The sequence below is a fragment of the Lingula anatina genome, chromosome 9 (genome assembly GCF_051362555.1).
Source record: "Lingula anatina isolate TDL-2025a chromosome 9, LinAna3.0, whole genome shotgun sequence".
NCBI classification, from domain to species: domain Eukaryota; kingdom Metazoa; phylum Brachiopoda; class Lingulata; order Lingulida; family Lingulidae; genus Lingula; species Lingula anatina.
Window position 1 is genome coordinate 16,782,673 of NC_141775.1, and position 22,163 is coordinate 16,804,835.

Genomic DNA, 22,163 nt, shown 5'->3' on the forward strand with positions numbered 1-22,163 from the left:
GTAAGTTTGAGAACAGCAAGTGACATGGTTTTCCTTAAATGGTCATCATGGAAGCAGTGCCCAAAATAAGGCTTCGTTCACATGCAATGTCTATTTTCTATTTTCTATTTTCGGTATGTCTTATGATCACGGTCTGTGCACTGAATATCCCGCGGCGTAATTACTGGCAGCGCGAACCAGTTACTATAAGTTACTATAAGTAACTGGCTCGCGCTGCCAGTAATTACGCGGCGGGATATTCAGTGCACAGACCGTGATCATAAGACATACCGAAAATAGAAAATAGAAAATAGACATTGCATGTGAACGAAGCCTAAGGGTTTCTTCAACTTTTGATGCAATATTACATAATGTTTAACAGCATAATGACCATCAATTTTTAATAATGAAATATTAGTATCATGGATATTCAGGCAATGTGACTAGCATAGGTCTTCAGGCCCATGGAACTTCAAAGTCACACCTTAAAAATGCCAAAATGTAAGCAAGACAGCACTGTTCTGAAATTTTCTTTTTTTTTTTTCATTTTTAACAATTTTTTAACATAACACAAAATTAACAGTTTTCTGCCATTTTTTATATGATCAACTAAGAAAATTGTTGAGATGGGAAAAATATCAATACAACAGTGTTAAATGTCCAATTTCCTCCATTCTGAGATTCTGAACATACTGAATGATTGAATCTGACAAACTGCAACGATATGAGTTTATTTCCATTTTTGAAACTTTATTACACAATACACGATAACAAGTTTACCATCATTTTTACATAATCAACTAACAATGTTGTTAAGATACAGGAAATGTCAAACAAACACTTTTACGTACCTTATTAGTTAAATAATGAGACTGTTAACATGCCTTAGAATTGAATCTGAGGAAAATGTGAAAAAACAGCATAACTTCTAAAATAATGGCCTGATTCTGCTAAATTTTGAACTCAACCTGCATTTTAGTAAGTTTGACCACTCCTGTGGGTTTAATGACAATTGGCCTTTCTTTTTTTTTTATATTGTGCTAAGTGCTGCATATATGCTGAAAAATGAAAAAAAAACAAAACAGTATAACTACTAAAATAGTAGCCTAATCATGCCGATTTTCGAACTTGACCTGCGTTTTTGTAAGATTGATTACTCCTGTGAGTTACATGACAACAGGCCTATCGGTTTTCCTTGAAATGTGTTTACAGTGTTGCATATATGCTGAAAAGTGAAAAAACTTCTACAATAAAGGTCTGTTCATGCTGAGTTTTGAACTTGACCCGTCTTTTATGAATATTCATCAGCTCTAAATATAAAGCCAAAAGGTAAAACAGTCTTCCACTTATTGTGTTTACACTGAAAGTACACGGCAACGGCGACGACAGACTTAAGGTGATGGCAATATTTACAGACACATCTGTACGTAAAAATGATGCCTGTTCATGGAAGGGTATAAAAAACAGGTGATTTTTTTCCAACTTTTTATTTGTACTGAAATGAACATACAACAAGATCAAAGATTTTACACGATGAATATGATGAAATTTTTCATATATATATATATGTATGTATAGGTCATGTAAAAAAATAACCCACAAATATAAGTTTTTGAAAGACGGATGTTCATTTCATTAAGTATACAGTATTGTCAGTTTTTCAGTTCGTTGTTTACAAATTGACCTTGTTGTGATACTTCAGATAATTAACAAACAGCTCACAATTCTTTTCACTGTGGTTAAATTCAATCTGCACTAACATCTGAAGGAACTTTGAATTCCCCGTGTATTTATAATGTAAATGAAGAAAGTGCAGCAAGGCAACACTAAATAGCAGCAGCAAATACAGGTGATGCCTAAATATCCAGACAGTGTCTGTACATAAAAAGGAAAAGGAGACATACACTGGTGTACTATTTATATATTGAAATAAGCACGCATGTCAAAAGATATGAATGTGAAGGTGATTAATGTAATAACTGGACTATTTACCCAGATTAAATCAGTTATTTAGAGAGGTATATATATTGAACTATCTGTTGTCAGTATTTTACAATCCAATATTTACTGGTACTTTACGAGTACTTTACAGGAGTGTCTTATTTAAGTATTGTTGGTATTTTCAGCTAAATTTTACTAGAAGCTCACAATAAGTATTATCAGTATTTTCAGCTAAATATTTACTAGAAGCTCACAATAAGTATTATCAGTATTTTCAACTAAATATTTACTAGAAGCTCTCAATAAGTATTATCAGTATTTTCAACTAAATATTTACTAGAAGCTCTCAATAAGTATTATCAGTATTTTCAGCTAAATATTTACTAGAAGCTTTCTGCAATTACTAGAGAGCCATAAGTACTGTCAGTATTTTCAAATCAATATTACAACTACTTAACATGTACTATAGCACTGTCTTAGACCCTATTCCCAGAGATAAGATCGATCCAAACTAGATCAACCTAACTCCCTGGGGGTTCACGCTAAATAGCTGTCAGCCGAGTGGGCACGAAATTGTCTCGTTTAATATATGACATTTTTGTCAGCTAAATATAAACAAGTACTTTACAACTACTAGATTGTCTTGTTTAATATATGTCATTATTGTCAGCTAAATAAATACAAGTACTTTACAACTACTAGATTGTCTTGGTGAAGTATGTGTCATTGTTTTCAGCTAAATATATACAAGTACTTTACAACTAATAGATTGTCTGAATTAAGTATGTATCATTGTTTTCAGCTAAATATATACAAGTACTTTACAACTACTAGATTGTCTTAATTAAGTATGTGTCATTGTTTTCAGCAAAATATTTACAAGTGCTGGAATGTCTACACTTGCTCTGATGATGGTAAACAGCAGCAGATACTTCTTTGAGGACACCTCTACACATGGCATTATGTGTTTTAGTACAGATGAGTATCACAGCACAAATAATGATCTTAGTAAAAAATGTGGGAAATATCTATATTGCATCATGGACTGTGCCATTGTAGATTTTCAGCAGGTTTGTTCAATATCACTAGAAATAGAAATAGTCCAAGAATTTGGTGCAGAAAAAAGAGTGAATTGTGGGTTTTTTACCTACAAGCATGAAATTTGCCACAGTTGTAGATAATGGAATTCTAAGCCTTTTTGGATATATGGGCATGTCTAAATATTCCAGTATGGCTGCCAAATCCAATATGGCCACCACAAATACTCTTTTAAATTAAAAAATCTAATATATAGTCCTATAATGGTTTAAAATATCATTTTATAGCTGGAAAATATCATGCTATGAATGAATTATCAATATCCGCTTCTACAGGTGTATAGAATTCCAAAATGGCCTCCAAAAGTAAAATAAGCAGTCTACTTACTCAAAATATGCAGCAGTTTGGTGAAATCATCAATCACTTACAATTACAAGCATAAAAATTGGCACAGTTGTGGAGAACATGATTCTAAGCAACGTTGGATATAGGGGCATGTCTGAAAATTCCAATATGGCAGTCAATTTCCTTTTTTTTTATTGAAAAATTTCAGTATAAGAAAGCACATATACCCAAGTATGGTAAATGCACACTGCACACTCACTCTCTCTCTTACACACACTCTCTCTCTCACACACACGAATATAAGTTTATAATCTCATGAGCAATAGGTGTAATAATAATAATAATAATAATAATAATAATAAAGATCGATACTACAATGTATTCATCCATAACTACAACATATTATTAAACAAGAAAAAAGTGCAAAATATTATTTTGCTGAAGCTAATTAAATTCAAACATGTCTGACCAATTTTCCCATTTTTTTTCAAAGTTTGTTAAATTTAGCTTTTTTAATGCATTGAATTTTTCTATTATAAATTGATCCTTTATGTAATTTATGAGTGAAGAAAGACGCATACATTCAGTCAATTTCAATATGGCCCCCAAAATACCCTTTCAAGTTGAAAGTTATTTGTATAGTCTTTTATAAAAATATCATCTAATGGTTAGAAAATACCATAGTATGTATGCAGTATCAGTATCTGCCACTTTAGGTCTTAAATTTCCAAAATGGCCTCCAAAAGTCAGCAGACCACAAGTATTGAATTGTAATCACTCGTGAATAGGCATGTGGGCTTTGCAACTACCTGTATAATCAGCATATTCCTACCTGTGCAGGAGCTATTCTACAGAGTTTTAAAAAAAACCATCAAGCATGATACATTTATTATGTACTGAAAACAGTCCTTCTTTTGATAAACCAACATAAGTAGTTTGTTTTTTTTTGCTCTGGATTCTCATTTAGATCAATTCCCAGTTAGCGATCTACTTATATAGCACTCATGAGTGACTCCCCCTTTCTAAGAAAAAAAGTATTGTGCAAAATCCATAAAATGTGAAAGAAACACCAGAATAACTTAGCCTTAAAGAGGCAAATATAAAAAAGCTTGGGGTGTACCAATTTTGTCTTTTGGTTATGATTCTTCAGCTAGATCAGTGCATGGCGCTTCATCAAATGCTCACAAATATAACAAAAATGACAGCTAATCAAACACACAGGTCTCAAAAATTTGGTGTTTTGCATTGGTAAAGTACTAAAAGCAGGGGCACATTTGCACTCGGTAATCTTATGATGTTATCTTGTGCTTCAAAAGTAAATTAGAAAAGCTTCTTATTTCAAGAAATGGATTTAGTACATTCGCAGTAATGGCTACCGAGAATTTAGTGAAAATTTATAAGCAAAGAAATACCCCAAACAGAGGGCAGGTGTTGATACGTGCTGTATCCAAGAGTTGCATTGCAGGCTTCACACTTCGTGCACTAAAAAAGAAGCACTGATAGGCGCCAAACTTTGGTTTTCATTTGATCATTTGGCAACTTGTTTAGTTACAAACTTATACTTTCAAATAACTGAACATGAAAATAAAAGAATTAAAATCCTCCAGAAAGTTAATACATACAAAGCTTCAAAAATTCACAGTGTATTCCGAGGATTAAACCAAGAAATTAATGCAATATGGACTTTGAAAGGTAAAAATTCATCAGATTTCCGGCATCATTGTTTCTGTGGGACAATCCAGAATGAAGCCATGAGGAGTATTCACTTACCCAGCTTACAAAATCTACCAGGTAGCTCCTACCACATCTGTTTGTAGTTATGTGTGCAATTGCTAACTGTGGTGAGGGGAGTCAGAAGCATTGGAACACTGGTCTTATAAGGGTTCACACCAGTAACCTACATCTACTAATATGCCCTACCAAACTTTCATATTCCTATTGACCCTCATGCATGTAAACTGATGCTCTCTGGTGTTAAAAATGACCAATGCCTCTTGGTATTTTGTTGGGGAAAGTGGATTACATGTAGAAGCTATAGTTTTGGCAAATTCTGGGAAAGCTGAGGGAAAAACAACTTAAGCTAGGCACACATTAATGAATGAAAATTATTTAACCAAATAAGTAGAAATTTCAGTGTAGCTAGCTGTTATCCTCTGTTGAGATATTGTCCATTTACTAAAGTAATAGGTTGATCGTCCATAAAATGTGCAACACCTACTTGATAAAATAACTTTCGCTAATTTGAAACTTATTTGTGAAAATAAATTGACATTTTCATATCCTTGACATTTATAGAATTGCTGCATGTGGTGTCACAACTGGACCAAAAGGAGTCCTGTTCCACTTTTTATGGTCATTTGGATCTTAATGTAACTAAAGGAGCGAAAAACCAAAAAAGAGTAAAGATTGTTGTAATTAAGTCAGCTAGATTATGAAGTAGACTTTTTACTTTAAAAGGGTTTTAGTGGCATATTAGAATTTTCAGACATGTCCCTATATAAAAAATTGCTTAGAATCCTGTTCTGTACAATTGTGCCAATTTTCATGCTTGTAGTTTTAAGTGCATGATGAATTCACCATACTGCTGCTGTGAGTGGCCTGTTTTTCTTATTTTGGAGGCCATTTTGGATTTCTATACACCTAAAGAAGCAAATATTGATACCTCACGCATACCATAGTCTTGTCTAACCATAAAATTTTATCTTAAGCTATTATAGGATTATATACTTGAAGTTTTAATTTGAACGGGTATTTGTGTCGGCCATATTGGATTTGGGGGCCATATATTGGAATTTTTAGACATGCCCATACATCCAAAAGTGCTTGGAATCCTGTTTTACAACTGTACCAAATGCCATGCTTGTAGTTTTTGATGAATTCACCACTCTGCTGGATATCTTGGATTAGTAGAGTGCTTTTTACTATTGGCGGCCATTTTGGATTTAATACACCTAAAGAAGCAGATATTGATTCTGAATTCATACTTTGGTGTTTTTTAACCTTTGTATGATATTTAAGCCCTTAAAAGACTATATATTTGAAGTTTTAATTAGAAGCCGTATTTTTTGGAGGCCATCTTGGATTTGGGGGCCACTTTTAAATTTTCGGATATGCCCATACATCCAAACTTGCTCAGAATTTCATTTTCCACAAACGTGCCAAATTTTATGCTTGTAGTTTTAAGTGCTTGATGAATTCACCATTCTAATGGATATCTCGAATAAATGGTCTGCTTTTTTACTTTTGGCGGCCATTTTGGATTTTATACACCTAAAGGATTCATACCATGGTGATTTCTAACCTTTATATGATATTTTAAGTCATTAGAAGACTATGTACTTGAAGTTTTAATTTGAAAAGGTATTTTGGTAGCCATCTTGGATTTGACTGCCATTTTGGAATTTTCAGACATGCCCATATATCCAAATTTGTTAGAATTTCATTGTCCATAAGTGTGCCAAATTTCATGCTTGTAGGTAAAAAATGCACAATTTTTCACCAAATTCCTGGACTAAAAGTCACATTATTTATCTGATAACAATATCTAAAGCATGCAAGTAATATGGCGGAAATACACCATAGATTCCTAGTCAACGGTGACCCAAACAGCATAAAAATCATACTGTCAAACACTGTACACATGTAGTTTTAATGTTCTCCAATACGGTTTTCACCTGTAACAGGTGTGGGAGAGCTTAAATTCCTATCGCCGACGGCTCTTCACAAGTAGCCCGACCACCTCCAACTTCATATTTCTGTAATTCATCCTCTACATCCTGGTGGCTAACTTCTAGTACATCTGCCAGATGCCAATGTTGGCACTTTCTGAGGACATCTTTCAAATATTTGATTGGTTGTTTTTCAGGGTTACTTGCAATTAGTCTTTCAAACAGCTTTCTACAGGCATCTCGTGGATTTTCCTTGGCAGCATTTTTAAGCACTGTAATCTCCTCATCTGGTACCATGTCGTCTTGATAACAGTAATCTAAAATACTTCCAATGTCAATATAAAGTTCCTCAGCAAAGTGAATCTTATTCTGTCTAAGTTTCTTATACTCCATTTCACTCTTAAGTCCATCCTAGGAAAGAAATATAAGAAGTCAAGTAAGTAGTTTGGGTAGACATGTGCATTTTTACACCTTATCATAAACTTCAATTTTGAAAGAGCGCCCTGCTGGAAGCAAGCAGATCTTTGCATTTTAAAAATTTTTAATTGTTTAAAAATATATAAATTATATAGATTAAGTTTTCCTTTTTATACATTTTAACGATATTTCACTTGGATTTTGACGATATAGATTTGCTGAGGAGCATCTTAATAAATACTACAGAGGTTTGCAAATATATAAAATCTCTAAAGCCAAAACATGATATCATACTGTATGCTTGTGTGTAAAATTTGAAAAAAAAAAAAAAACTAATTCTTTCATTTGACCAAATTGTCAGTTACCTTGACTTCATCAATCAAATTTTGTGGAATGTCTTGCTGTCCTTTTCTGTGGCATTCTTTGAACTTTAACAACACACTGATGAAAGATGCAATAGAACCCTTTACTTGAGACAACAAAGAAGACACAATATCGGGAGGACTTGGGGTTTCATCTGGAATTCCATACATCTTCTTCACTTGGTCCCATACTTCATCTTGAGAAAGTGTCTCATTCAGTTGTTTTTTCAAACGTGGAGGAATATGTTTATGAAAAGATGTTGTCACATCGTTCTCTTTCATGTGTGGCATTGATGCCTTTTCTGAGTTATAATATTGATTAACCAGCTGCAAATTGAGGGTAACATTTGTGTTGCCTGCATTAGCGGGGATCTGCCTTAGAACCCCAGCAATCTCATGTGTCACTGCCATAGGTAAACTTTCTAACTGATTATCCCCATGGGCCTGGTTAAGAGCTTGGCTTCCCGTTCTTCTGATGGTCTGAGGGTCAGTAACACCATGGTCTTGATCCCCAGGAGCCACAGGGTCCTGTTGTGGGGGTAAAGATGGGAAGTCAAGGCCTGATTTCCTCCTTGTTTCAAAGTGGACGCCAGCTTGTTCCTCCAGGCGGTGGTCAGTGACTGGTAAAGGTGAGGATTCATGAACTAAATTGTCACTTGTTTGGTAGTTGGCGTCACCTTGCTTCTCCCATACCTGGCCAGAGACTGGTCCCCGTCTTAGTTGGTCCTGAAATAATGGTATTAATAATAAACAATAATAAATACAGAAAAAAGAAGAAGAACACGAGTTAAAGACAAACAAAACTGCAACACTGTCAAATGAACAAATCTAGACAAAAAGCGGAAAATATTGATGTACATAGTTCGGTGCAATATTATTTATAAGAGAAAAAATAGGTAACACAGCTTTCCTTGAACATTGTTGGTAATAGAAGTGCACAAATTATAGGTTCTCAATATACATAACACTTACTGATTCCATTTGTAAAATATGAAATCATCAGATTGTGAAAAAATATTTAAAATAATTCTTTACTGTCCTTAAGAAAAGTCCCTACAAATACATGTAACTCAAAGGAGCGTACATCTTCATTATCTGAAGTCTTCCATTTTTTAGCTGATGTAACAGCTTTTCTTTTAGCAGGGGATGTATTGCTGGGTGTCAACTTGATCTGTTTTGAGGTTGAAGGGTTGCCATGATGGTAACTGCTGTCATCATCATCGTCGTCATTGCTGTATTTCATTTTCTTCTGTGTGGTCTTAACAAGGGACTTGCCACCCATAAGGCTGGACTCACCAAAGTCAGAGGTTTCTCTGGATGTTTTAAACAGATGCTGTAAGAACAAATAATAAAATAAATAAATAAATATATTGGCATCATTAGTCTTCAGACAACTGGTGGTGACTATGATGATCAACATAAAAACCAACAATTATAACTAGAGGTTCAGAGAGGCGATAATGCCTCCGAATATTGTACCACCAGCTGGAGTAAGCGTGAGCGTATAGACCCCCACACACACAAAAAAAGGGACACCACCACCAATCTTGTGCTTGACAAGCTGTAAAGAAAATGTACACTGTACTGTACTTAAGCCGCTGTGAGTTGACACTGGATTTTGCAAAATATCTACTGAAATGGATATGTGTTTTTAGAACTGTGCGTTTTCTTAAGGAAATGTAAATGTGGCAACAAATTATAGAGGAATTGCGCTTTTGAATGTCACGGGAAAAATATTTATGAAAATTTTGAGTAACAGATTTAATAATTGGGCAGTGGAAAATAATACAACGATCGAAGCTCAGGCTGCCTATAAAATTGGTTACTCCACTGTCGATCACATTTTTACATTGCAAGGCTGTGTACAAAAATACTTAAGTCAAAGAAAAGGCAGATGCTACTGTATTTTATAGATTTCTCAGCCGCTTTCGATAGTGTTCAACATAAATTATTATGGTATGTACTTGCAAAAAACTGTGTAAATGGACATGTCGTCACAGTTTTACGCTCTATGTATTCCCAACTGCAATCATGTGTTCTAACAAATTTAGGCCTTACTGAGTATTTTAAATGTAACATGGGCACTCGACAAGGATGCATGTTAAGTCCTTTTCTATTTACATTATTCATAAATGAATTTTATCATAGTTTGGACAAGGCTGGATGTCAGGGTATTTACATAAATGAGGCGCTTCCAAATCTCATGTCTTTGCTTTATGCTGATGACATTGTATGTATTTCAGACACTGTTGGGGGGTTACAGAAACAAATCCATCAATTAGAAAAATATTGCAGCCAGTATGGTATGCTAGTAAATGTCCAAAAGACAAAAATAGTAGTATTTAGGAGAGGTGGTAAAATAAAGAAAAATGAAAGGTGGTTTTTCAAGGGCAAACAATTAGAAGCAGTACCTGCATATAAATACTTAGGAACATTTTTTGGTGCTTTCCTTGGTTGGGGTAAAACTATCCAACATCAAATCAACCAAGCCAATAAAGCATTATTTGTTATTAAGTTATATTTGAAAAAACAAGCATGTATTTCCTTTAAGGAAGCTTTCTTTCTTTTTGATAGAATGATAACACCCATTCTTTTCTATGGTGCTGAGATATGGGGTCATAAACCAGTAGAAAGGATTGAAGTCTTCCAAGCAAAATTTTGTAGATATTTACTAGGTGTTAGTTCAAATACTGTGACGGAAGCTGTACTAGGCGAATGCGGAAGATATCCATTGTATACCAACTATATGGTAAATAGCATTAAATATTGGTTAAAGCTTGTACATATGAATGAAGATCGCTATCCTGCTCATGTATATGATATGCTATTCAAATTAGATTCAAGTGGAAGGCACACTTGGGCCACAGATGTTAAAATGTTGTTATATAGATATGGATTTGGATATGTCTGGGAGGCTCAGGGTGTGGGAAATTCTGTTTTATTTATTAAAGTTTTCAGAGAAAGATTACTAGATAATGCTGGCCAAATATGGCACAGTAACATATGTAAGAGCAGCAAACTGGATACTTATTCATTATTTAAGAGTACGTTAACACTGGAGTGTTACTTATTAAGCATTAAAAATGTAAAACATAGAACCTCACTAGCAAGATTCAGATGCGCAAATCACCTACTAAATATTGAGAGCGGTAGATGGAAAGGTATAGAAAGATGCAATAGACTCTGTTTAATCTGTAACATAACATTTATGATGTTGAAGACGAATACCATTTTTTAATGACATGTGTAGCATATACAGAATTAAGAGAAAAATATTTGCCAGTGAATAACCCTACTAAAGAAAGTTTTTTAAGATTAATGAACACAAAAAACACAAATTTAATATCTAGTTTAGCTGTTTATATATTTAATGCTTTTTTATTAAGAAAAGAAATTTTAGATCACTGACAAAAAATTAATAATCTTTAATACTTCTCACGGACTTTATTATTATTATTATTATCACTATGGGCCGGAGGCCTTGAAAAACTGAATAAATTATCTATCTATCTATCAAGCTGTAAAGAATGCAATCAACAAGAATTCTCAAAATATGCAAAAAATATATATATAACTAAAAATGGTACAATTAAAGTTCAGTTCATAGTGAGGTAGGTCAAGGGTCAATTAAAGGTCACAGTAAATTTCCGGTATATGACTTCCTTTTCAAGTTCAATAGCAACTATGGGCCTATCTCTGACAGTTTTGGAGATAAAAGGGAACCAAAATTTGCAAAGTTCAATTCATGATGAAAAGTAGGTCAAAGGCCAATTTCAAGGTCACATTTAGATTGCCAGTATATGACCACAAGTTGTCTGCCTCGCCAATCCTTATGTTTTATTTTTCCGGGGTTCAAAATTTATTATCCATTACCGTACTGCACATTTTGCTTTCACCACCAATATGTACTTTTTGATACAGCGCAACTCGAAAACCGTATGGAATACAAAAAAACGGAGACCACTTTCAGTGTTGGGCTTTACATGCTCTAAAAAATGCAAAAAAGGATGGGTCTCTAGCATTAACGGTTCCCGAATAAGAGACAGTTTTCAGTTTTGGTATCTTATGGCCGCTACTCCCGTGAAAATGCACCGACTGACCCCAAATTCACGGAGATGAAAGATGACCCAAAGGGAAACACTTTCCAATAATATTATTGGTTAAGTCTCTGTGGTGTCTGAATAACGGTGCAAATAATTTTTTTTTCATAAAAAATTGAGTTTTTTTGAAATTTTTGGCTCGTTTGACCTTGAAATAAAGGTCAAAGGTGAAATCCAAGGGCATTTTTGAAATCTACACATATGACTTTTGGAAAGCCGTCTGTAGAAAATTTTCCCATAATTCATTCCGTAGGGTAGATAATTAACATTTAATTTTGCCATTTTTGGACAAGGGTGCATTGCAATGAGTGCCACACCTAGACCCCAGTCCGTACCAACAAAGCCCAAATTTTACATGGAACGAGTTGAGATTATAGGTGACCTAAATCCAAGAGGTGGTACGGAGGCCCTTAACGTCTAGGAGGAGAAGCGGTAATGATGACTTGTCGGCGGAGCCGGCGGAACGATCTGGACGGGACTAAAACCATGTGTACCGCCAACGCTAACGCTGGTGGTACAATAATATCTCTATGTATCTCTTTGTATAGGGATATTCAGAAAACTTAGTTAGTAAATGGCTTCAGGCTGATTGCAGTAGAAATTCACACATTAAAGTGATAATAACTCTTCATTTCGGCCAAAAAATGAATTTTCCTGGAGTGAACAACAATTTTCTCATACTAACCAATGGTTAATGAATCCATTTTTACATTCAAAGTTAGTCCCTGTTTTTTTCTAAAAAGCTTCTCCCATGAAAACGCACCGATTGACCCCAAACTTACGAAGATTAAAGATAACTCTAAGTGTAACACCTGCCCATAATATTATAGGCTAGATCTGTAGTTTCTGAAAATCACCACAAAAAATAAACTTATGCAAAAAATTCCCACATTTAGAAAATTTTGACCCATTTGACCTTGAAATAAAGGTTAAAAATCATATCCAAGGTAGTCTGGATGATTGGTGCTATATTTTGGCCAAATTGCTCAAAATGTGGAAAAAGCATGAAACTTGGCACAAATGTTCTTTGGTCTATACTGATCATTTTCAAGGGCAGTGCCCAAAATTTCAAAGCGTTGCTTAGCAACCGTTGCTATGGAAGTGAATTTCCTTAGTAACAAGCTTATTAGACCTTTCTTGTCCAGTTTAAATTGTTTAGAAATGCTAATAACTATGTTCCAGGGCATCAGAACTGTCACTTGACTATTTTAAGGCAATTACAACCCAAATTTACCTTAGCTACGATTGCTAGGCAGCATATTACCCTAGCAACAAGCATTTAAAGTTGCGTTAGTCTATTAAGTAAGGCAAATCTATAATACTAGCTAAGAACTACACTTTTGAGCAAGATGTTCATACTTTTAATCCAGTCAGTTGAAACAATTGTGTGATGTTTACACACATCCGATCAAAAACATTGCCATTGCAGATACTTAAGGCAGCATGTTCAAAGTTAGTAACCAGCCATTTCCATGCTTTTATCACCTTACGAATCTTTATAAAACTTTGCAATAGTTAAGACGTTAATTTCTCCCTTGTATGTGCAATATACAGTGCATTTTGCCCTTGCACATTGTCAGCCTCTACATTTGCACCTACATGGACACTGGAGCAACTTTGGGCAGGTGAATAGCTTCTGGCAAATGTGTCCACAAGGGTCCACTGTTCCGCACAAGTCCAACCAGAGTGAGCACATGGTATTTGATGACATGGCACCGTAGTGCTGATTCAGATATGTTTATCTCGCAAGAATACTCTTATATTGTTGTGGAGCAGCCTTGGTGGAAGTAAGATATGGCATCTAACGGCCTTTGGGTGTGAACAGAAACTTTTGAACTTCAATGATTAACAAAAAGAATTAGAATAGAACCATGCAGGTGTACTTAAGTTACTTGGTAGAGAATAGAAACTGACAAAATACAATGTGAAAAATAGTGAAATATTGAACAAAATGAAAAATATCTTGGAAATCTGGTCTCTGAGAAACCTTTCAATAATAGGAAAGTCAACAGTGGTTTAGTATTTCTCATCTTACGTTGTGCACGTATAAACTCTCCTACCAGCCCCCCCCCCCTCCCTCAATACTTAAAAATATGCATATCATATGTAACTTTATCAGGAATGGGACAAGATACAAAATAAAACAAGGCAGCAAAGCTGTCAAATGTACAGACAAAAATCAGGAAATAACTATGCACAAAATAGGCTACTGTCAATTCTGATGCAAAAGTACATTATGTTAAACTGCAAATTCAACATCAAATTTTAATTATGCTCAACAGGTAATACCAATGTAAGTAAAATGTGTAACAAGCATAAGGCTTCAGGTCCATGGCAGTTCAAGTTCACACTTTGAAAATGTATAACTTCCAGAAAAAGAAGCCAATTAGACTGCTTTTCCAACTCAGGCTGCATTTTAGTCCTGTATTTCTTTTCTGAACGTTTGGCAATCATCAGTAACATGGTTTTCCCATAATGGTCATCATGGCAGCAGCACCCAAAATTGTGTTTTCTTCTATTCTGATGCAATATTACAAAGTGGTTAACAGCATAATGACCGTCAATTTTTAATAATAAAATATACGTATCATGGATTTTCAGAAAATGTGACTAGCATGGGTCTTCAAGCCCATGGAACTTCAAAGTCACACCTTGAAAATGCCAATATGTGAAAAATTAAATTTTCACAAAAAAAAAAAACTGTTTAACTAGCAGAAAGAATTACCAAACAGACTGCATTGCCTACTGAAGCTGTATTTTAGTCCCATGTTTCTTTCCTGTAAGTTTGAGAACAGTAAGTGACATGATTTTTCTTAAATGGTCATCATGGGAGCAGTGCCCAAAATATTTTTTTTCCAAATTTTGATGCAATATTACATAATGTTTAACAGCATAATGACCATCAATTTTTAATAATAAAATATTAGTATTATGGATATTCAGAAAATGTGACTAGCAAAGGTCTTCAGGCCCATGGAACTTCAAAGTCACAACTTGAAAATGCCAAAATGTAAACAAGACAGCACTGTTCTGAAATGTTTTTTTTTTCCATTTTTAACACTTTTTTAACATAAAACAAAATTAACAGTTTACTGCCATTTTTATATGATCAACTAAGAAAATTGATGAGATGTGAAAAATATCAATAAAACGGTGTCATATGTCCAATTTCCTCCATTCTGAGTTTCTGAACATAGTGAATGATTGAATCTTACAAACTGCAATGATATTAGTTTATTTCCATTTTTGAAACTTTATTACACAATACACGATAACAAGTTTACCATCATTTTTACAAAATCAACTAACAATGTTGTAAAGATGCAGGAAATGTCAAACAAACACTTTTACTTATCTTATTAATTAAATAATGAAACTGTTAACATGCCTAAAAATTGAATCTGAGGAAATGTGAAAAAACAGCATAACTTATAAAATAATGGTCCGATTATGCTGATTTTCAAACTTAACCTGCGTTTTAGTAAGATTGATTACTCCTGTGAGTTTCATGACAACAGGCCTATGGGTTTTCCTTGAAATGTGTTCACAGTGTTGCATATATGCTGAAAAGTGAAAAAACAGCATAACTACTAAAATAGTGGCCCGATCATGCCGATTTTCGAACTTGATCTGCGTTTTAGTAAGACTGATTACTCCTGTAAGTTTCATGACAACAGTCCTATCAGTTTTCCTTGAAATGTGTTAACAGTGTTGCATATATGCTGAAAAGTGAAAAAACAGCATAAATTCTACAATAATGGCCTGATCATGCTGATTTTCGAACTTGACCTGTGTTTTATGAATATTCATCAGCTCTGTAAATATAAAGCCAAAAAGTAAAACTGTCTTCCACTTATGGTGTTAACGCTGAAAGTGCATGGCGACGGCAACGACAGACGCAGGTGATGGCAATATGTACAGACACATCTGTGTCTGTACATAATGAGCAAGGATGGCATCTGATTACAAAAATAGACGGTAAAAGGTACCGCAAATTAAAATTTTACCAAGGCCCTAAACTTTACATGGCTTAAAGACTTCTTTATGAAGAAAATAAGAGTAAGTGGAGAGCGTTTTTCTCGGCGAAATGTCAGGAATCGGTAGTAACAAAAGGTGGATTAAAAATACTAAAAGCAACTTCTTATCCCTTTTGGCAAAGATTATTGGTTCTATGAGTGAAATTCAGGAAAAATTTCAATTTAACCCCAGATGAAATTCTTTCACAACCATTATGTCAAAACTCAAAATTGAAAGAAATTGCAAAAACTATTTTCCATAAAAGATGGTGTAAAAATGTTTTTTTTTTACATCAATGATATTATAAATGACATTTGAAATCCCCTGTCTAGAGGAACTCAACAAAAAATCAACTTTAACACTAACTTTCTAGGCTAATTCAGCATCCAGAAGAGCTTACCATCTGAATGGCTATCTCTTCCCATGGAAGTAAATTGAGCATAGCTATCCAAGAAATAATTGACTCAATTAAACAAGTTACCAAACCATCCAGATATTTTTTCACAAAAAATCCTCCAAAGCCATAAAATATAACCAGATAAAGGTGTAGGTGAATGGCAGACATATTTTTAAAAACCTTGAGTACTGATAATCGGGAACTAACATTTAAGAAACAGATCACAAGAAAATGAAGTTGCTCCAATTCAGATTAAATCATAGAATATTCAATACTTATGCTTATCTTATGAATTTGAGAATTTTGCAATACTGCTAGGGAAAATATTCTGAACGTTTTTTGGGATTGTCCACATGTAAAATATGTTTGGATGTGCATCATTTGCCCCGCTAAAGATAATTTAGGTGTGGTCATTGATAGATCTCCGGAGATATTTGTATTTGGGTTTGTGCAAGCATACACTATTTATGTACCTATTTTAATAATTAAGAAACATGTTAGTATATGTAGAATGGGAACAGAAAGATCTGGGAACAGAAGGAACTGGAGGGTATGTAAAATGCTACAGAGATATCTGTATATATATTATTAAATATATTTAATGTTAAATACTTGTTTCTGGGGTAATATGCTGCCAAGCAACTGTTGCAATGGTTTACTTGGGTTTTTAATGCCTTAAAATAGTATAGTGATAGTTCTGATGGCTTGAAACATTATTAAAAGTTTGACGATTTGCGCAATTTCAGCGCATCGTCAATCGTCTCTAACGACACTTCAGTCTGTTTTATCAATTTGAGGAAATAAAATAATTGTCTATAAGATAAACACACATTATCAACTTGTCTGTAACTCTGTATGATCGATACAGATTTTCGACAACATTTGTCGACTATGATTCCATACGACAACTGTAGCACGTTCATAGACTTGCCCTTCAAGAAATCGTCGGAATAGCTCCTTTTCCAATTTGAATTGGCACTAGAAAAAGTATGACAGCTAAAGCTCACAAATTATGCACATAGGTACTATGTCATGTAAAGAATAAGTGTTGTAAATTCCAATCAAAGCGGCTGCGTACGTTTTAAGGTAGAACGCCCTGAATGCGCAGCTTAGATTTCGACGAAAACCGGAAGTGCGTAGTAACGCCACTCATTTGGACTTAGAGAAATTTGGACTGAGAAATATTTTGTAGCTTATACAAATGTTCAGAAAATGGCCATACAGCTTGAAGAAAATTCACTAATCAAAATTGAAACTGTGTTATATTATACAGAAAAAATTGTGCACTTCTGACCTCGACTTGTCAGTGTCAGTGTAAACAAAGTGTACTGAACGCACCGCAAGCAGCACGTGAATGCCGTATTTGATACTTTGTATCAGACGCTTCATTTTACTTGACAACACGGTGTTTTACGATGTCACGTTCATGTTATATTCATAAATAAATAACAACGCCAATAAACTATTTTCAACAACAACAACAACAACAATTTAGTGCAAAAACACCGATTTTCCCATTGATTTGAATGGGGACTTCCGATTAGTGCGTCACGCAGGGTGTGACGCACTTCAAGTTGGCGTAGTTCTCTTATTTGGTCGGTGACCCCCAATTTTTTTGGCAAAATTTAAATGTACTTGGAGGCCTCTTTACACAAAAAAAAAATTTTTTTTTTAATTCGAACGTCAGAAAGTCATAAAAAATAATGCTTTAGTGAAAAAACATTCATTTTCCCATTGATTTGAATGGGGACTAGTACGATATGCAGGGTGTATCATATTTGGGCCTAGTTCTCTTATTTGGTCGGTGACTCCCATTTTTTTTTGCAAATTTTTAATGTACTTGGGTGTCTCTTCAAACAAAATTTAAAAAAAAAAAATTTGAACGTTGGAACATGTAACGCAGATCTACCTTAAATCATTTAAACTTAACAAGAAAGGTCCAATTAGCTTGTTACTAAGGTAAATCACTTCCTTAGCAACGGTTGCTAAGCAACGCTTTGAAATTTTGGGCACTACCCTTGAAAATGATCAGCATAGTCCAAAGAACATTTGTGCCAAGTTTCATGCTTTTTCCACCTTTTGAGCAATTTTTGCACCAGTCATCTAGACTAAGGGCAAATTTGGAATCTCCAAATATAACTTTCGGACTGCCATCTACAAATTTCCCCATAATTTCATCGGTTTGGGAGACATTTAGCATTTCATTGTGTAATTTTTTGACAAGGGTGCATTGCAATGAGCAACACACCTAGACCCATGCACCGAACAAGAGACGGGTATGCAGGCTTTTATTGTCTAGGAGGAGGAGCAGTAATGACAACTTGGCGGCGGATCAGGCAGGTGAGACAGGTTGGGACTAAAACCTGGTGTACAGCCAGTGCCTACGCTGGTGGTACAATTAACATTAAAGGGATAACAACTCTTCATTTGGGATATAAAATATAATTTCCTGGGATAAACAGCAATTTTTCCATACTTACCAATGGTTAATGAATCCATTGCTACATTCAAAGTTAGTCCCTGTTTATTCTCTAAAAAGTTTGCTTTTTTGTAAAAATCTCTTAAGAGAATATTACAGAGTATAGCCATTTATGGTGGTCAAATGGTCAGATGGCAAGCACATATTTCAGATTTATTGTTATAGCTGCGGTTTTTGTGGTAAAATGTAATAATATTATATTTGTATGAGCAGTTTACAATGTATTTTTGTGCAATATTGATTACATACGAAGAGTTGTTGTCCCTTTAAATTTGTGGACATGAAACAAGACAGTTACAGACATTGCATTTGAGTCATTACTAATCTAGATCCTGAATGATGCTGAAGCTTGGGGTTGAACCTCGTCAATAGATGCAACAAAAGTATAATGTTATAGTTACTATGGTGAAGCTTGGGGTTGAACCACGTCAATAGATGCAACAATAGTATAATGTTATAGTTACTATGGTGAAGCTTGGGGTTGAACCTCGCCAATAGATGCAACAATAGTATAATGTTATAGTTACTATGGTGAAGCTTGGGGTTGAACCTCGCCAATAGATGCAACAATAGTATAATGTTATAGTTACTATGGTGAAGCTTGGGGTTGAACCTCGCCAATAGATGCAACAATAATATAATGTTATAGTTACTATGCTGAAACTTGGGGTTGATTATTGCCAATAGATGCAACAAAAGTATAATGTTTTAGTTACTATGATATCATACAAAGACAATATCACACTGAACATAAGATAATGTCTCCTCACTTCACAGTAACCCAATCCCCTGCCTGCTTACTTACTGGCAACATCCAGTGGATGTCAAACTCAGTGGATGTCAGCACTTTGATGTCCTCTTCCTGATCCTCAGATACTTCCTGCTTTATGTGTATCTTGCAATCAAACACATCAAGTCCCTCTGTCATTTTTGGCCTCAGGGCAAATGTTACATGTTCTGTTTCATTTTTCAGCAATTTCACATACTTTATCACCTAAAACGCAAAAGGGTCTTTTTTAAGACTTATTTACTATCACTCTCTTTATCATTATCTATTATTATAGCTCTCTCTATCATTATCTAAGAAACTAATTTTGATATTTTCACACAAATCTACCAAAATCATCACACTACAGGCCCTTTACGCCTATATGGCATACCTTTGTTACACAATATCCTTGTAAAATATAAGCAATAAAAGCCTACCTTTTTCAGTGCATAAAATGGCCTGCTTATTATAGTGTACATATCTTTGTTGCACACATTGAAAATTAAAACTCATAAAAACCAACCTTTTTAGGAGAATCTTCATGCATGTTCCACTTTGTCTCAAACCCATCCAACAAAAGGCTGACATCATAGGACTCCTTTTCTTTGCTCTCACTGTACTCACAAGTTAAGAATTGAAACTTCTTTTCCAGATCTAACATCTCCATTTGGAGAGATTCCTTAGCTTTAGTTGTCACATTCTACAACATTACAACAAAAAAGTATTTAGCCTTCAATAGCAACAAAACATTTTAGGGGTATCAAATGATAAAGAGAAAAAATGATCTCCACAAACAAATGCGACACACATGATAACAAAATGATATGTTGGGTTATGTAATGCAAATAAACAATTGAAAAAAGAATGCACGTCATTATTCGAAATAATTAAAATTAACAAAGGCACTTAATGCAGTGACCAATTACAATTTTACACAGCTATTTGCAATCATCCACAGCACCGATATTATGTCAATATGTCAGGAATAACCATAACTTAAAAAAGAAACCCACTTGAGGTTAAAATAAAGCCTCACCTCGACCTCATCTCGGGTGTCATTGACACAGCACACCATCAGTTTCAGCAAGGGGGCAGGTCGAGGCCGAAATGACCCAAACACCAAGGCAGAAAGACGCTTACTGTCACATGACAAACTGTGTTTGCAGAACTGGTTCACAATTAAGATACATTTGGTGTTTGTCAACACAACAGAATCACTGCTCAATACTTTCCACTGACAAGGGGCATTTAAGTGAGTTTCTGACTGCCATACGTAAAATGGATTGTCCAGTCTTGAATTCCGAGTTCGATTTTCAGGATAGATCTTTCCCCTCTTTCTTTTACTTGTGCCTGATATGCAGTGATAAAATGACAGGTACACTGGTTTTCTGAACGTCAGGCCATGTGGTCCGCAGACAACAACTGGACTTGCTCTAGTCTGACATGGTGGTAGTGGTGGCATGTCTTCTTCTCTCCAACTTATACCTATGAACATTTCTGTAGTTTCAGCCAGAGCTTCCGGAGGCACTAACAGGAATACTCCAACTTCCTTCAGATGAACATGTCCACCTTCTGTAGTGATGGAGAATTTCTTAAGGTAGGTATCTCTGAGAGCATCTCTCCCAATCTTCTCACTATCTTGTGAGGCAGAGTGCCTGGTCTGGGGTGGTGCAGGTAATTTTAAAAATCTTTCTTCTTGTAACATACCACCATCTCTGTGTCCTATAACAATGTTTTGGAAGGAAATGGCAAATTAATAGAACTATATTTCTCCTGGTCATTATTTAACTGTAATCTATCCGAACAAAAATCTACAGATTCAATATATTAATATTTCAACTTCCTCGCTGCTATTTTCTGGGACAATTATAAAAAAAATTCCAATGTGAAAAAAATTAGTATAAACCACCTTCAGGGACAGCCCAACCCCCAAGTATATTGAAAATCCTAATTGCCCCTGCATATCCCTGATGTTAGGATTATCAATATCTTCACATCAATGGCATAGAAGATAGCAGAAATGAAAATGGAAAAAAATTATTAATTATGTGTCTGTACATAAAAATACAGCGAACTGGAAGAAAAGCAACAAACAAATGAAATTAAACATCAGAAAATCCAACTGTAATAAAACAAGGTATCAAGGAATTTTCAAGAACATCAAACTGATACAGAAAATAAATATATTAATAATACTTTCTTTTTTTAATATATATTTCACGAGTATGTAAAGTTCTTTGATAATTTACCTCCAGTATCACTTGGTAATGTCGTGGCAGGTGGGGTAACACCATGCTCCTGTTGAATAAAAGAAACCCAGTGATCAGATATTTAGATTATTTATTTATTTATTTATTTATTTACAAAATAAATGTATTTCACAAAGATACATTTACTATTTATGTTCAAGTTATGACTGAGTCATGCTTCCATTATATATTTACATGACTTACCTTCTCACTTGAGTCTGGCATAAACCATAGTCTGTACACTGAATCCTCAGGTAGCCCTCATGCTGTGTGATCAGTTTCCTTTGGATCAATTGCCATCAGCTCCTCTCTGACCTTTGGCTTTCTCGGGTTTCTGACACACCATTCTAGCTGTAAATGTGGGCAGATGGTCTGCTTAACTTGCTGAATTTGCATCGAAAC

At 34.7% G+C, this 22,163-nt stretch overlaps 1 protein-coding gene across 1 annotated transcript; it reads right to left on the reverse strand.

Moving 5' to 3' along the window:
• Window positions 1-1,522: 1,522 nt before the first annotated feature.
• On the reverse strand, window positions 1,523-22,162 carry LOC147760000 (uncharacterized). Its single transcript, XM_086996214.1, has 8 exons — window positions 21,966-22,162; window positions 21,762-21,810; window positions 20,549-21,234; window positions 20,036-20,212; window positions 19,549-19,737; window positions 8,835-9,083; window positions 7,754-8,476; window positions 1,523-7,382 (listed from the first exon to the last, which is right to left on the reverse strand). The coding sequence occupies exons 1-8, from the start codon at window positions 21,984-21,986 to the stop codon at window positions 6,999-7,001; spliced, it is 2,478 nt and encodes an 825-aa protein (XP_086852340.1). The 5' UTR covers window positions 21,987-22,162; the 3' UTR covers window positions 1,523-6,998.
• Window position 22,163: the final 1 nt, after the last annotated feature.

Coding starts and splice junctions, on each gene's coding strand:
- LOC147760000 (XM_086996214.1), bottom strand. CDS start 21,986: ATGCCAGACTCAAGTGAGAAG. Junction 21,811..21,965: donor TGCCAGACTCAAGTGAGAAG/GTAAGTCATGTA, acceptor TTTATTCAACAG/GAGCATGGTGTTACCCCACC. Junction 9,084..19,548: donor ACATCCACTGGATGTTGCCA/GTAAGTAAGCAG, acceptor TTGTTCTTACAG/CATCTGTTTAAAACATCCAG.